The sequence below is a fragment of the Hemicordylus capensis genome, chromosome 5 (assembly GCF_027244095.1).
Source record: "Hemicordylus capensis ecotype Gifberg chromosome 5, rHemCap1.1.pri, whole genome shotgun sequence".
NCBI lineage: Eukaryota > Metazoa > Chordata > Lepidosauria > Squamata > Cordylidae > Hemicordylus > Hemicordylus capensis.
In genome coordinates, this window is record NC_069661.1 from 75831754 (window position 1) to 75849131 (window position 17378).

The following is a 17378-nucleotide window of genomic DNA, read 5'->3' on the forward strand; positions in this document are numbered from 1 at the left end:
ATTTGATTCCAGAGCAAGTTCTGAATCCACATTTTGTGGGGAGACTGGCAAGAACAACATTTCCCTTCTTCTTACTTGGAGCATAAAATCTAGATTCCCCACTATTTATAAAATACAATAAAAGCAACAGACACAAGGCCAGACTTTCATATCTATTTGAGTACAATAGTCTTCAATCATACCAGACGCTCTTTGATACTAGCCTGCAGCATGGTACTTGACACTCAGTGCAGTTCTGGTCCAAAACCCTGAACTGCAGGGTGCATTTGTTGCATTACAGCCAGTGTCATAATGAAGTGGTAAGTTTTGAAATACTCAGACCACTTGCATTTGTCTCTTATACTAATTTACTGACAGCTGCAGCCTAAGACTTCATTGATATTACCAATGCACTGGAGCAGAAAGGAAAGCAGGCTGTTAATCTGCCCTACAACTAACTGCTTACGATTTTACTGCCCTAGACTGAGCTACAGATTTCTAAACTGCAGGGCAGTTCATTCTATCCTGTACAACACAGTGCAGTTTTTCACAATCAGAGACTGAAGAAAGAAAAAGGTAAAGACACCCCGCAAATAGGAAAAACAAGAGGAGATACTCATGCAGTTGTTCCTTCCATTTCAGAATGTAGCAAAGTTCTCTACTGTATTGGTATACAAAAGGGATTTCATGCAATATGCAAGTATAAACATTCAGGTGAGCCTTAAAGACCTATCTTTTCAGCCTGGCTTTTACTGAAATTAAAACTAGATGATATTATGCTTTTAAATGGTTTTTTATTTCAATAGTTATATGTTTCTGTTCTTAATGTAAACTCCCAGGGCCACTTTAGGAAGGGTGGCATATAGATCGAACCAACAAACAAGACACAAAACTAAACCAAATAAATCAAAATCATGTCTATACCCTAGTATCTGTGTCCTGTCCACTTACAATCACTTTAAAATAATGGGCTCTTGTAAAGGTGTGTGAATATATTAAGCAGAAAATAAAGAACATTTCTTTCTGAAATGATTTTAAGTATTTTTGAAATATATTTTGTGCACCCAAAGAAAAAAAGAGACTTTAAAAAGGAAAAACTATATACTAGGTCTGTGCTACTGGGAGTATTGGAACTCCTGATGGTGCCATTCCCTCCTGCCACCAAACAGAGGGAGATGATCGTGGGGCAATTGCCCCAGATAGTAAGGTGGTGGTGAGTGGTATTGTTTAATTCCCAACCCAATACTGGGACAGAGAAGGCTGAGAGGGTGGAGAGGATGCTGAAAGGGTCTGTGGAGAGCCTGGGAACAAGTATGGGGAGGCTGAAACAAAGCACAGGGATGGCTGGGAACTGTAGTTCCAGAACATTTCCCATGGGAGAAATTCATGGGTTGGGAATTACCCATTGGGAATATCCATGAGATAAGCTCTGGGAGGAACTACAGGTGAAACTCGGAAAATTAGAATATCGTGCAAAAGTCCATTAATTTCAGTAATGCAAATTAAAAGGTGAAACTGATATATGAGACAGACGCATTACATGCAAAGCGAGATAAGTCAAGCCTTAATTTGTTATAATTGTGATGATCATGGCGTACAGCTCATGAAAACCCCAAATCCACAATCTCAGAAAATTAGAATATTACATGGAACCAAGAAGACAAGGATTGAAGAATAGAACAATATCGGACCTCTGAAAAGCATACAGTATACTGTGCTTGATTGGCCAGCAAACTCGCCTGACCTGACCCCATAGAGAATCTATGGGGCATTGCCAAGAGAAGGATGAGAGACATGAGACCAAACAATGCAGAAGAGCTGAAGGCCGCTAATGAAGCATCCTGGTCTTCCATAATACCTCATCAGTGCCACAGGCTGATAGCATCCATGCCACGCCACATTGAGGCAGTAATTGCTGCAAAAGGGGCCCAAACCAAGTACTGAATATATATGCATGCTTATACTTTTCAGAGGTCCGATATTGTTCTATTCTTCAATCCTTGTCTTCTTGGTTCCATGTAATATTCTAATTTTCTGAGATTGTGGATTTGGGGTTTTCATGAGCTGTACGCCATGATCATCACAATTATAACAAATTAAGGCTTGACTTATCTCGCTTTGCATGTAATGCGTCTGTCTCATATATCAGTTTCACCTTTTAATTTGCATTACTGAAATTAATGGACTTTTACACGATATTCTAATTTTCCGAGTTTCACCTGTACAATTCTCAAGTATCTTCGTGCTTGTCCCTAGCCTCCCCTGCATGACTCCCCATGGACCTTCCTGAAATTCTCTCCACCTGCCCAACCTTCTTTGCACCATTGCTGGGTTGGGAATTAAAGAAACCTCCCTACCGTACTACCCTGTGATTGGCTACCTCTGCAAGGTAGGAGTAGGGAATGGCACTATTGAGAGTTTGAATACTTCCAATAGCAGACATCAAGATCTAGGCCGTAGACATGTTTATCATGCGTGGACTACACATCTTATATCAAACAGGCGGGTTCACAAAATCTGCTGCAAATCCAGTTCCTGGGGATTGCGTGCTTTTGGCAAGCATGTTGTCCAAACCTGCCCACTGATGATTTCTGAGCCTTCCACCCAATATTTTGCTCCCACTTGTCCTCAATATCTGAAGTTGGGTGGAGAATGTCAGGTGAATGTTGGGTAGAAAACTCAGGAACTGGTGGCGGTCAGGTTTGGATGATATGCCTGCTGGAAGCGTGCACTCCCTGGAAGCCGAACATGTGGTGGATCATGTGCACCCACCCAATATAAAGTAAAAAAGGAAGATGCATGTTTGTAGCACGGAGCAAATGTATACCAGGGAAGCTACAACCACTCTTATCAACCAAAGCTGAGCTCAGATCAGATTGGGACTCAAAATTCCTTTGGTAGAAGAATCTAGAACCCAAAATGAAAAGTAAGTCTCACACTCCTGTGGACTGGAAAGCAGCTGAACTCTGGAGTGACCAAGACACAATTTAGGTACCAATCTAATGAGCTGCATGTTGAAACCTATACATATTGCAGGGCTTTTTCCTACTTACAGCATCTCTCCACACTATCTGGCAAAACTGGCCCTAAATCTTGAGACGGCATCGCAGCAATCCAACGAAGCAAAATGGAACCATTACTAGGAAAAGCAAGAAGCCCAGACGTGCAAGCCTTTTCATGAACCAAAAGGAGCTTCTTTAGATTAGGATAGTAATGTTTTTCTTACTACATTATAAAATATTGATCTTGTCTAACAGTCTTGTCTTATAGTGCCAGTCATGTTAACAATGCAAGTGAAAAATGTATACTGAAAGTAAATTATTAGAAAACAAGCCTCTTATCTAATTGTTATAGACTATGCTAACAAGCCAGCATCAAAAAACTGACTATTGTCTTTCTTCACTGATTCATCCAAGAGGTTACTGTTAAAAAGGCAGTTCAGATGCTTGTATGGTCAAATTTCATACCATATGTCCTTCGGCACGAGCTTTATTTTGCATGGCTTCTCGTTTTCGTTGCCAGAATTCTTCAACTTGTTTAGCTCTTTCTGCAGCTACCCGTCCTTTTTGTCTGAGTAAAACATTCAAAAAGTTCAGTGATACAGCCTTACAAAATTCGATATAATCAGAAAAAAACTGCAGAGCAATAAGAATAATATGTTCTTACTTTTCAGTAGAATTTTTCAGCAATGCAGCAACATCAGTCAGCACTTTTATTGGTTGGTTAGACAAGCATGCAATGCAGCAGATGGCCAAAATGGGACACCCAGCCTGGATATAACCACTTCATGGCCACAGTGATTTCACGGCATATCCACGGTTGGGTAATTAGCACCCGACCACGGCATATGTGATGTTAGCACCAGCAAAAAATGGTTTAAATCCACGTATCTGCGGATTGGAGGCAGCTGGAAATCATTGCCGAGGTCATTTCTGGCTGCCATTTTGTGGCTGGTTTTGTTTTTTAAAAGTCCAAAAATCATGATTTTTTTTTGCGGGGGGAGGCGAGAAAGGATTTTGGTGCTTTTGGGGGGAGTACTGCTGGAGGCCACGCCCCAATAAAGGGCACTTTATTTTGCACCCTACCCCCCAGTTTTTACATTGAGGCAATGTTGAGGAATGGAACCCCTGCTAATACAGAGGTTTTCCTGTATAAACATTTTTAGAAATAAATTTATGACTACACTTACAAGAACAACAAACAATTAACAGAAAATCTCAATTAACAGAAAAGCCCAAGATACACCCCTTATAGGAGTACTTTCCACCAAAACCATATTCAGATGTAAGGAACATTTTCATCAATTTGGAATAATCTCACTTATCTTACAATTTATGGAATTTGTTCTGACATGCTGTGGGGATGTAATATGATCCACTAGCTTAGATTTTATCTAACGAAGGTTAGATTAATTCTTGGAGGATAAGTCTATTGATGGCTATTAGTCATGGTAACTGTACACAACTTCCAACACCCAGTACAAGTTGCTGGGAAGCTATATCAAGAGAGGACTATTTCCTTCATGTTCCACTTGTGGGCTGGAGACATCAGGTTGGCCAGCATGAGAATAGGATGCTGCACTAGATGGGCCTTTTCTCAAACCCAGCAGGGTTCTAAATTGAAATACTTTAAAAAATGACTGCTTTACCAATAAAATAGTCATATTTTCAAATGAGGCCAACAGCAAATTAAAACCAATTACCAAGCTTAGTGTATAGGAAGACTTACATCATCACAAGGGACTATATCACTTGTTAAAAGGATTTAATTATTTCAGTAACGGGGCGGAGCCACCATTGGGCAAATGGGTTCCAAGAACCTGGGCCGCCACCAATCAGGGGCCACGAGTGCGGCCCCAGACATGACCCCCGGGTCTGACATCAGACACAGGGGCCTTACTTTGGTCCCAAATGGGACTGCGTGGCCCCATTTGTAGCCGAAATAGTCCTGTGCTGTGTTGGCAGCGCGGCTGGAGTGACGTTCCCTGCCTTCCAGAGAGAGCCGCTCTGGGTCTTGCTGCCAACATAGCGGGGCCGATCGATCTCCTTCCCAAACGGGGCTGCGTGGCCCCGTTTAGGAGAGAGATGAGCCTGCACTACATTGGCAGTGTGGCCGGAACAGCTCTCCCTGCCTTTGAGGCAGAGTCGCTCCGGCCCATACTGTCCAACACAGGACGGGCCAATCTCCCTTCCAAGCGGGGCTGCGCGGCCCTGTGTGGGATGGAGACCATGTCCCCTGCGTCTGACTTCAAAAGCGGGGGCGTGACTAGCCGGGCCCCTGCATCTGACGTCAGACATGGGGGGGGGGGGAAGGGCTAGGGGGCCATGGCGACAGCCACATACGGGCCGCTGCCAGCCTCCCTATGCTGCTGTTAAGTACCAAAGCTTCTGTACTTCTTGGTTCTCCTCAACTCTTCCTCACTCTTTTGTCCCCTCTTCTCTCTCTTCACATACACACTTGCCATTCTTTTCTTTGCTATTCATTCTCATTGGCTCTTGGGGAAGTTGTGGGCAAGGACAGCAAAATGGGCAGTTTTCTTGCTGCGTGTACTGTGTACACTTAAGAGAAAATTGTTTTAAAAATACCAACATAATTTTTAAATTTAAAACAGAAATGTAAGACAGAACTTAAGATAGAAATGTAAATAAGATACTATCGTTTTGTTAAAAACAGACTTTAAGCATGATAAAGCCCAGGAAAACTAGCAACATATATACACGCAAACTTTGGCATTCACGGACCCGACACCCACGGTTTAGAATATCTGCAGTCAGGTAATTGACACGAAAAGGGTTAATTTGGGGGTATCCGTGGGTTAGGGGTGGGTGGAAATGACTTCTGAGGTTGTTTCTGTCTGTCTCTTTGCATAGGAGCCATTTTGTGTCTTGTTCTGACAACAAAAGAAGAGGGGGGAAACTGCGACTTTTGGCCAATTTTCAACTCTTGGGGGGCACTGCAATACTGCTGGGGACCCGCAGAACATGGTAGGGCACTTTACCATGCCTTTTTTCTTTTTTATTGAGACCCCCCCCGAACCTAACCCCCGCGATTACATAGCCCCAATTACTTGATATTCACGGTTTTGGTATCCACAGCACTAGCTGGGAACGGAACCCCCGCAAAACCTGAGGTTTTCCTGTATAGCTTATTACTCAGCACATCCTAGAACAGAATCCTCAGGAAACACTGGGAATAGTCTAAGAGCAGCTCAATGCTTTACGGGACAATTGTGTTTGCTGCTGTCAAAGCAGAGTTGGCATTTCTGTCAGTAAAATGTGAACGAACATGAACTACATCAATAAGCATGCTTCCTACAGCATGTATGATTAAGGACCCATGTCTGCCATTCACACTTTACGCTATAACATGTTATTAATCTAAGTATATGTGACAAAAACCTAAACACACAGGACAGATCCACATATCAGTCCAACCTGTTTGCATTGGCTTGTCTAGACACCTCCTCCAATCTTTTCATTCTTTTCCTAACTGCATCAGCATCAGATGAATGATGGTGACCTGCTGGCCCATTAGGAGCTCCTGGATGAACTCCAGGTAGAAGTCCTCTGTAGATAGATACGTATGGTAATTTTCATTACTTTTGTCTGGAATTACATATTCTGTAATTTTAATGAAGGTAGACATACCTTTCGATGGGTTCTTGACTTTGCTTCTCTCTCAATTCAGCATCTTTTCCCTCTGCTACTTTAATATTTTCTCTCTGCTGCTGCATCTGATCAAAGATAGCATGATAGCGTTCATATGCTCCTCGATTTGGCACAGGTAAAGGCACAATGCCTCCTCCACCACCAAAAAACTGAGCCTAGGAATTTAAGAAGAAACTTGTATTTTGACTCTCAAGCGTTTCACAGCAGTAGTTATAGTTCTTAAGGTAAAAGAAACCAGACTGAAAATTACTAATTAAAAGAAAAATATAAAAATAATTTTGACAGTTTTCTCCCAAGTCTTTAGGCTAAAAAGACTTGGTGCTGCAAATAGGCTTTCATTTATTTGTTTGACACCTATTTGATCATATGCCGGTGTCTATATTAGCTACCAGTAGCACACTGGTAAGTAATGTAGCATAGGCCCCCAAATACTCATTCTATATAATGTATACTCAATACTATATAATGTAATATAGGCCCATAAATACTCATTTATGGATGGCAATGAAATATATATTTTATTGCCATCCATCTTGTGGCCTTCTTGAAAAGTGGTAACATTATAATATTGTCATCTAAAACACTGTTTTATGTTTCTCTTGGATATGTCTCTTGGAAATTTCATGGATAGTGAAATTTTATTTACAATATTCATATTCCACCCCTCCAGTGCAATGCTACTCAGGGCAGAGATATTGTACTGGAGGAACAGGATATAGTAAAATCATCCAATCTTCCCTTATTTCTTTGGATTCAGCTCAGGCCTAAGAAATGATGACCTGCTTACAGCTTTTTCAACTGAAATGTCATGTTTGTGTTTCAGGATGTTTACAGATTTCATAATGTTAATCCACCTGGCTATCAAGGTTTACTCTGTTTTCCTCAAACATAAATATAAAGAGCAGTGAAGGGATTTAAATCTACATGAAGGGGGTTAATTATAAAATGTGGAGTTAAAGCAACAACAGAACAATGGAAGATGTCTAAGTGACAACTGATTTCCTAGAAAACTGGAATGTTGACATGTTTCTCTATGTTATGATTTTGTATAGTCATGATAAATTTTAGGATAAAAAGACGAGTAAATCAAATGCAGATGCCGGTGGCTTTCTAAGTACCTCACTGACTCCGACTTTACCACTTGTAAGTACTATGCTCCTTCAACCAACACACTTTGAAATTTCTTTTCATGAAAAGCTCTTTCTAATCAGTGCTATGCTGATGTCTTAAGCTTGATCTATGTTTGTGCCTATATATGCTGTGTTAGAAGCTGTACAATTAAATTGATATTTGTACAGAAGCTTTTTCTTTTGAGGACTTATCTTTAATAGCTCTCATTACAGTATTCTAGGAACTTTAACCCACAAACCTAGTGATTTATTTCCTAAATTGGAGCTTTGCACACTCTGCAGTTTTCCGATAAAGCTTATGACTGTTCTAAATACTGAAGTGTGAAAAGTCATCTAATTAGGGCAACCCACAACAAGAGTACAGGCAGCTTCTAAACTCATCCCAGAAGATGTCCACATTCAACTGGAAAGCAAAAAGTATTCATGTATTCACATGTATATATACTTTTCTAGCTGAAGGCTTCACCTCTCTGTTCTTAAGTAGCTTTAGACTGGATCTCTTTCTGCTTAAAGTATATCACTCATTTAGCCCAAACCTAAATCATGACATTTGCTGAAGGATAGACAATTGCAGGGGGTTTCAAAGATCTGCTGAGGCAGACCACTGTGTGTCTATTCACAGCTACTTCATTGTCTCTCAGGCAATCAGAACAGATGATAAACCTGATCCTATAGAACAGCAAGAGCAACAGCAAGTGTGCCACAAGCAACTGCAAACTTTCTGTGTAGGAAGATAATGTCCTGCAGACAACTGAAAGGGTTAGAAAGACTGTATATGTATACAGCTGCTGCTACTAACCTTGATTTCACCACTTCCACCTGTATTTAGCACATTCCTCCATCCTTGTTCCCTAGCTCTGTTTATTCGTTCCATCTGAAAAGGAGATGTGAAAACTGAGCTCTGAAAATTGAGGAAGACTGAACCTAAAAGTTTAAAGAGAAAACCGAAGTATTTACCCTTTCCTTCTCAAGTCTTCTCATCTGCTCTGCCTTCATGAAATTGATCTATAAAAGTTAAGAATTAAAGGGCTTGAATCGATAGCACACAAGCTACTCAAAATCTGCAGTAATTCATTAAATCATATACAGGTGGCCTTCATTAATTGCAGGGGTTCTGTTCCTTCCCATTTCTTCTGATAATGATACTGCAAATAAAGAGACCTTAACCCTATGGGGATTGGAGGGTGTGTGTGTTAGGAGCCTTGAGCTTTAAAAAAACGCTTAAAAAGCAGTGAGGTGGCAGAAATAAGGGTAGAAAAGCATAGTACCTTGCTCTCCAGGAATGTTCTCCAAATCCTCTAATTTTTCATTTAAAATCTTTTCTTTAAAAAAACCAAAATAGAACCACAAAATGGTTCTTTCCAGCTGCACACAATGGCAGCTGGAAAGGTCATCAAAAGTCATTTTTGGCTACCGAGGAATGGATTGGGGGGCGGGGGCGGGAATTGCCTGTATTTCATGCCACAGATAAAGAAACTGGCCCATCTGTGGATACACAAAACCGCAATCTGTGAAACTACAGATAACGAGGGTCTCCTGTACCTCCATTCTACTTTTTAAACACACAACAAAAACCTATTAAAGCAGAAATAATGTAAGTCTTTAATTTACCTGTTCACGCTGTCTTTTTTCCTTCTCAAACATTTCTAGCCTTTTCTTTTTAGCAGCTTCCTGAAAAACAAAACACAGATTTAAACCCTGTTAATCATTTTTAAGTTCTGGTCAGGATGGTTAGGACTTCATGACAAAAACATACTCCAGAACAAAATATGGTTAAAGTTAGGGATGTGCAAATCGATTTGGGTACAAATCACCCAAATTTGGGCAATTTAAAGACAGAACAAATCACTGCTGCGGTCGATTGGCTAGATAAAGGTCCAAAACAAATCGCACCAGATTTTATTCAAATTGCTTTGAGATTCAGATTTATCCTATCATTCCCCCTGAGTTCCACCTTTCATGGTTTTTTTGTTTTTTGTTTTTTTAAAGATAAGCTCTAGCCCTTGTAGAAGTGGAGTTATGGAGCAAAATGTGTTGTCACTATTTTCAAGTTTTTGGATTCTTTGGTGTATAATAACTTTTCCTTAATGAATCTCTATGAGGATTCATTACACACTTTCATTTCTTCTATTCATTTTGACTGTCTTTTTGACAGTGCCATCAACTACACCCCCTCCAACCTGCAAGGCAGTGGGGTACTACTCAGTTTATGATCTAGGAATTTTTTCCAGTGTTTAGCCTCTTTGGTGTCTAATGACCTTTCCTTGTAATGAATCCCTATGAGGATTCATTACACACCAAAGACTCTAAACACCTCAAAAATTCCTAAAAAATAAACTGAGTACCCCAGTGTGTGTGTGGGGGGGGGGAGGGTGTAGCTGACACATGGCAGTTGACTGTTGGCACTGTCCAATGACAGTCAAAATGAACAGAAGAAATGAAGGTTTGCAATGAATCCTCATAGGGATTCATTATGAGGAAAAGTTATTGTACATCAAATGATACATACACTTGGAAAATAGTAACCATGCATTTTGCTCTGTAATGCCACTTCAAGGGCTAGAGCTTAGCTTTGGAAAAAAAAAGGTTAAGCTGGGGATCTATGTTAGGGTTAGGATAGGGTGACTGTGAATCCTCATGATTTCTTATGGTGGAAATATACAAAACCAGTAAAAACTAAAAAAAAAATCATTTAAAATGTTCCCCGTGCCAAGTGCCCCACTGCCTTGAAATTTGGGTGGTAGGTACGCCCTTGGGGACCTACCTACCACCCAAATTTGGTGCCCCAGGACCTTTATAAATGGTCTGAATTGATAAAAATCCGAATCAAACCAAATCCAAATTGAATCTGGGGTGATTTTGGGGGACAGATTCGAAACAAATCAAATCCAAATTGAATCAAAAAAATCGATTCATGCACATCCTTAGTTAAAGGGCTTCTAGTGGAAGGAAATAAGGAGGAAAGGTTTGAAGTTTTTGTTTGGTATTTAAAAGCATTTTGCTTAGTTTTTCCTTTTTCATATCTTTATACCTCAAACATTTTCCTCCTTTCTTCTTCTGGTTTCCCTTTCTTCATTGGAGGTGGATGGGCCTAAATAAAAAGTGAAACTACAAATTAGCAAGAACACATATGGTTTGTTCCAGATGGTAATTCTTGAGAATGTAAGGTTAACAACATAGGAACATAAATAAAAATTAAACTTTGCCAACTGGTTATAACCTTAAAGTAAATCCTATGCATGTTTACTCAAAAGTAAACCCCTTTGTTCAGTGCGGCTTTTACCAGACAACTGTGCATCATCAAGTAACACAATCCTATGCATGTTTACCCAGAAGTAAGTTCCTCTATGTCTTTGCTGTCTAGCAAGTGCTCTTAGGATTGCAGTCTTAATGCATTATCAGGATTACAAACAAAATCAACTGTTTTCACTTGCCATTTACTCAGTTACTAACAGCAAATAATGTGAGTCCTGACAGGAGCATTTTAAAGCAGGGTTTTGGTGGGGGTTTTTGGTGGTCGGAAAAGTTATTTGGTTAATAGGAAATTTTTAATAAAGCATTATTATCTACTATAATTGAATGTCTTCCCACTCACCACCCACCCCCAGTCAACATGCCAACTTATGTACATCTGGAGAAAGTGTATCAGTCAGTCAGTCAGTCTATTTACTGAGGTCCATAAACCAGAAAAGGAAAACATATCCCATTTTGTGCCAAGAACAGAAGTCAGCTGAAGTTGTTCCATTGTGAAAACATGGATTCCAAGTTGCCAAAAAGGTATCACGGTTTTAGCATAAACACATGGCAACACATAGGAGAAACTATCACAACTGAATTCCCAACTAATGTGCCTCTAAATATGTATCTGCATTTCCATACAAAAGATTAAGTCATTATTTGTAGATCTCCATTAACTCACTGGTTCACATGGTTAAGTGTTAAGTGAAATGAGCCTGTCATATACTCTTCCTTTCCTTCTTTTGCATACAAGGAGAATGAAGCCTTTTGCGTTGACGTCAGAACAAAACTACAGTTCCATGTATTTGCCTGAATCCGAAGACTAGGGTTTTTCCAAGTTCTTTGATGTTATAAATGGGGTGGGAGGTGTTGTCATCTTAAATTTAGGGTCCTTTTCCTTTTGGGTAACTAGCATAACCTATATTTAACTCATATTTTTAAGGGGGTGGTCTTAAATTCAGGGAATATAGGGAACTGTGATTTGTTCTCAAGTGAATACAGATATTTTTACTCTCCTCCTCCTCTTCTCATGTACAAGAGGGGGAGCACACTAGCCTGCAGTTCTCTGTGACTTATTCACATAGCCCTAAACCATGGTTTAGCATTTTGGCAGAACAGGGACATTGAGTTATATCCCAGTTTGAATATTTTAATAAAAATATGTCTCTAATCACAGAAAGAGCCAGCGTGGTGTAGTGGTTAGAGTGCTGGACTAGGACCGGGGTTCAAATCCCCATTCAGCCATGAAACTAGTTGGGTGACTCTGGGCCAGTCACTTCTCTCTCAGCCTAACCCACTTCACAGGGTTGTTGTGAAAGAGAAACTCAAGTATGTAGTACACCGCTCTGGGATCCTTGGAGGAAAAGCAGGATATAAATGTAAAAAAAATAATAATAATTTTTAAATGTATTCATAAGAACAGTTGTGTTTTCTCAACAGACCATTTTGTAGATAGAGAAAATATCAATGTTAGAAGCACAAATACTGTGGGACTACTCTAAACTCCTGCTAACTGAGAAAAGAGACACCTTTAAGAGGTGATTCTCTTATATAGAGAGGAGAGCTGGTCTTGTGGTAGCAAGCATGACTTGTCCCCATAGCTAAGCAGGGTCTGCCCTGGTTGCATATGAATGGGAGACTTGATGTGTGAGCACTGTAAGATATTCCCCTCAAGGGATGAAGCCGCTCTGGGAAGAGCAGAAGGTTTCAAGTTTCCTCCCTGGCTTCTCCAAGATAGGGCTGAGAGAGATTCCTGCCTGCAACCTTGGAGAAGCCACTGCCAGTCTGTGAAGACAATACTGAGCTAGATAGACCAATGGTCTGACTCAGTATATGGCAGTTTCTTATGTTCCTATATTTAGCAGGGGGAGAAAACTGGCTCAGGTGTCCACCTTATGTTTCTTTTTAGATTGTGAGCCCTTTGGGGACAGGGGACTATCTTATTTATGTATATTTATTTTTCTGTGTAAACCGCTTTGAGAATTTTGTTGAAGAGCAGTATATAAATATTCATCATTGTTGTAGTAAATCATACAGGTGTGTGTATGTTGTGAATGAATAGAAAAACCAATAACCTGTATCTTTATTCCACCAGACGGGAGAACACTGAATTCAAACTGTTTATAATAATAATAATAATTTATTATTATTATTATTTATTATAGAATTTATATTTAGAATGAAACATTGTTACTTACCTAGAGAATCTATTCTCAGCAGGGAAACGGAGTGCCTCCGACAGCGGGTTACTTCTCATCGCTCCTAGACAGGGCCAATCAGAGAGAACACACACCAGAGAGCCCCCACACTTCGTGAGTGGGAGGAGCCTCCCCTGGAATCCCAGGACTGACTGACTGAGCCAATGGTGCATTTGAAAAAAAAAAAAAAAGATAAACATTAGTTTATAAGAAGAATAGTGTAACAGAGGAAATGAAACAATTGGTCCGCAGACCCCAATGACAGTCCTTCCCATCAGGAATAGATGAAACCTAGAATACTATATCAAAATCTGAAACCGGCCAGAAGAAATATTAGCAGAGACAAGGATGGGGTGGATGCACTCCATTTTCCTGCTGAGAATGGACTCTTCAGGTAAGTCACAATGTCCCATTCTCCAGCAGGGAAGGAGTGCATCCACCTTACATAAGCTTCAGTCCAGTACATCTCTGCTTCCTACGTCTTGACTACTTGCTGGAGTACTCTCCTGCCAAAGGATACATTGGCTGAAGCCAGAGTTCAATTTGTATTGCCTAACAAAAGTTGGTGGGCAGGATCACATTGCTGCCTGACAAACATCAATCAAGCGAGTATGAACAGAAAAGGTGGCTACGAGTGGAATGTGCCACAATTCCTGAAGGTGGGGGAACTCCCGTGAAAGTAGATATACAAGCTGAGATATACAAGCTCTTGATAGGAAGGAAGAGGAGACTTTTATTTCCCAAGGAGTAGATGTTGAAGGAAATGAGAAAGGATTCTAATTGGAGAAACCCCTTAGTTCACTTGATGTAAATCCTTACAGCCCTCCTGAGGTCGAGCATATGCCAACATTTCTCTTTGGCGCTAGATGGGTTAGGACGAAATGATGGTAGGAAAAGTTCCTATGATCTGTGGAAGACAGAATTAATTTTTGGGACGAAAGTAGGGTCCGTGAGCAAGACATAGTCCAGAAACACCTAACAAAGCTCTTTCCTGACAGAAAGTGCCCCTAGTTCAGAAACTATGAGCTGAAGTGATGGCTACTAAAAAAACCAGGTTGCTTACCTTAACTCTTGATCTGGAAGTGATCTGTTGTAGTCATAAGGAATTGGGGTGGGGGGGAGGTGTTCTGCACCTGCATAGTGACCTCACGGGCTGACTAAATAGCTTCTTGTAATGCCCCACCCCACCAGCACATGCTTGTGTTTGTTATTAGCGGCGGTTGGGGCGTCTTTTCTCCAGTTTCTTGCAGTCCACAATAGCCAACGATCTGTCCTGTACCACCCGCATACCAATCCCTGTGACCTGATCGTCTACTGCTGTGGAGATGGCATGGGCAGGACTTATGACTACCACAGATCACTTCCAGATCAAGAGTTACAGGTAAGCAACCTGTTTATCTGGATCGTGACCCGTTGCAATAATAAAGAACGGGTGATTAGCGAGCTTTCTCCTCCTGGAAGTGGGTGCAGTAGACCCTCAGCTCACGGCAACACCCTCTTCAGTACACTTCTTCCGAATTCTGCCTCCCTTGCCATGTGCAAGTCTATAGCATAGTGCTTAATAAAAGGCTGCTGGGAAGACCAAGTGGCTGCTGTGTAGATGTCTGACATCTGTATGCCGGACATGTGGGCAGCTGATGTTGCATACGCCCTGGTAGAATGTGCACTTACTGTCTTTGGGGGAGCAACTTTCTGATGCTTGTAAGCCAACAAAATCAATTCTACTTGCCAATGAGCTAGGCGTTGGTGCAATATTGGGCGACCTTTATGTTTTCTTCTATATGCTACAAACAGCTTCTTTGTCTTGCTGATTGAGCAAGTCCCTTGTAGGTAATATAGGAGGACTCTATGCACATTCAGGGAGTGTAGTGAATTTTCCAAAGCCGTCTGTGGTCCTTGAAAGAAGGTTGGCAAAATAATTTCCTGATTCAGATGGAATTCAGATATCACCTTTGGCCAAAAGTGTGGGTCCAATCTCAAAACCACTTTATGTGGGTAAAATTGGGTGTATGGCTTGTCCATTCAAAGAGCTGTCAATTCACTCACTCGCTTTGTTGTGGTGATTGCAATCAGAAATACTGCCTTGAGGGTGAGCAATTGGATGGTCGTTTTGGCCAGTGGTTCAAAGGGATGTTCCGTTAAAGTGGTGCCGATAGCACCAAGGACAAACTCCACTGTTCCACTGGTTTCTTTACTGGCAGGTACAGATTGTTTCGTCCCTTCATGAATCTTTTGCATTCAGGATTCAAGAACACCATAGTTCCATCCCAGCCTGTATGTTTGGAGGAAATAGACTCCAAATGCATCTTTACAGACACATTTGTTAACTCCTTCAGCTTTAAGGCCGTTAAATACAGCAATACTTCTTTCACAGTAGCGCGTAACGGATGAAATCCATTGTCACGAGCATAAGTTGCAAAGCACTTCCACTTGTTGCTATAATTTTGTCTAGTGGACAGAGGTCTATTGTTCAGTAATATGTTTTTTAATACCCGATATACCACACCATCATTCTTAGCGTTCGCACATTGGGATGTAAAACCCTTCCTTCCTCTCTTTGGAGGAGATCCGGAATGAGGAGAAATTGGTGGAAGCTGCTTTCTGACAGTTGTAGAAGCGGAGCAAACCACGGTTGCCTTGCCCACCATGGAGTCAGGAGTATGCAGGTTGCATTGTCTCTCAGTATTTGTGCCAGTACCGGGCTGATTATTGGCAGAGGTGGGTACAGGTAAAGGAGACCTTTCTTCCAGCTGTGCTGAAATGCATCGCCCAATGAATCTTTCCCTATGCAGGCACGAGAGCAATATCTGGCACACTTCGCATTGGCAGCTGATGGGACACCTCACTTGCTGAAAAGTTTCCTGAGGCATGAGTCCTTGATCTCCCACTCGTGTCGCTGGTCATGGGATATGCAACTGAGACTGTCAGACAGTTGATTGTCCACACCTCTTACGTGTGTCACTATTGCGCAATACATGACATTGACTGATATGACAATACACCATTTCCAAATCCGCATGGCCAGAGCACATAGGGACACGGAGACCATGCTCCCCTGCTTGTTGAGGTAGGCAATTACCGACGTATTGTCCAGTCTCACTTGTGTCACCGCACTCCTGAGCATTGGTTCGAATGCCTTCAGCGCCAGAAAGACAGCCATCAATTCTAAATAGTTTATATGTTGCTGAGTTTGAAGGTTCGACCACTTCCTCTGGATGGAATGAGTTCTGCAATACGCACCCCACCCCACTAGGGAGGCATCTGTTGTCACCCATTGCGTTGGCGTCAATGGTGCGAATGGCACCCCTTGGGAGAGATTGTTTTGTGTTATCCACCATTAAAAGGTTTTCAACACTGACTGTGGGATTTCTTCTGGCTGTCTATATTGGGGTGGAAGTTGTTCAGGTACCACTACTGTAGTGGCCGCATATTTATTTATTTGTTCGTTCAATTTATAGGCCACCCTTACAAAATAGCTCAGGGCGGTTCAAACATCAAAGACCCTTTAAAACAATTTAAGAGCACTGGAAGGCCAGGCCGAACAGGTAGGTCTTTAGGGCTCTCCTAAATTCCAATAAAGAATTCAAATTATGGAGTCTGAAGGGATTCCACAGTCCAGGAGCGGCTACAGAGAAGGCCTGCCTCTGGGTCGCACCATGGTGATTGCTATAAGCTAACCTCAAATACTTCCTGGAATCTGGATGGATGGGGACATGAAGGTACGCCTTCATAAAGTCTAGCCACTCTTGAGGACTTCCAGGATGGAGGGCATGGTCTCCATCCAGAACTTGTGTTTCTTTATGAAGTGTTTCTCAGATGTTTCAGATCCAAGATTGCCCTCCAGCTGTAGCTGTTATTGCGCAACAGAAAGAAAACTGAATAAATGCCTAAGCATTTCTGATTCTGAGGAACCTCCTCTATGGCACGAATGTCCAGGAGGTGTTGGATGGCTTCTAGAACCAGCTTGTGCTTGGCCTTTTTGCAAGACCTCAGGGGCGGTAAGTAATGGTTGAAGGGTAAGCTATAAGATGGTAGCCTTCTCTGATGGTATTGCGTACTCACTGGTCCAATGTTGTCTGCTCCTACATGCTTGCAATGCTTTGCAGATGACTCCTGACTGGAGGGGGAAGTGAGTCATTGAAACTTCTGGGGACATTTGAATCCCT

General features: G+C 41.5%; 1 protein-coding gene across 7 annotated transcripts in view; it reads right to left on the reverse strand.

Annotated features, from left to right (window-relative positions):
• Positions 1 to 17378, reverse strand: part of NEK1 (NIMA related kinase 1) — a 70744-nt gene that overhangs the window by 35042 nt on the left and 18324 nt on the right. For 3 of the 7 annotated variants that reach the window (XM_053255374.1, XM_053255372.1, XM_053255373.1), the window contains 7 exons: positions 10809 to 10868; positions 9389 to 9448; positions 8735 to 8782; positions 8577 to 8651; positions 6627 to 6802; positions 6414 to 6545; positions 3447 to 3549 (listed from right to left, as the gene is read on the reverse strand). In XM_053255374.1, coding sequence (XP_053111349.1) covers positions 3447 to 3549; positions 6414 to 6545; positions 6627 to 6802; positions 8577 to 8651; positions 8735 to 8782; positions 9389 to 9448; positions 10809 to 10868 — 654 coding nt within the window. The remainder of the gene's footprint in view (positions 1 to 3446; positions 3550 to 6413; positions 6546 to 6626; positions 6803 to 8576; positions 8652 to 8734; positions 8783 to 9388; positions 9449 to 10808; positions 10869 to 17378) is intronic. The other 4 variants (XM_053255376.1, XM_053255378.1, XM_053255375.1 and 1 more) reach the window with 3 other exon arrangements.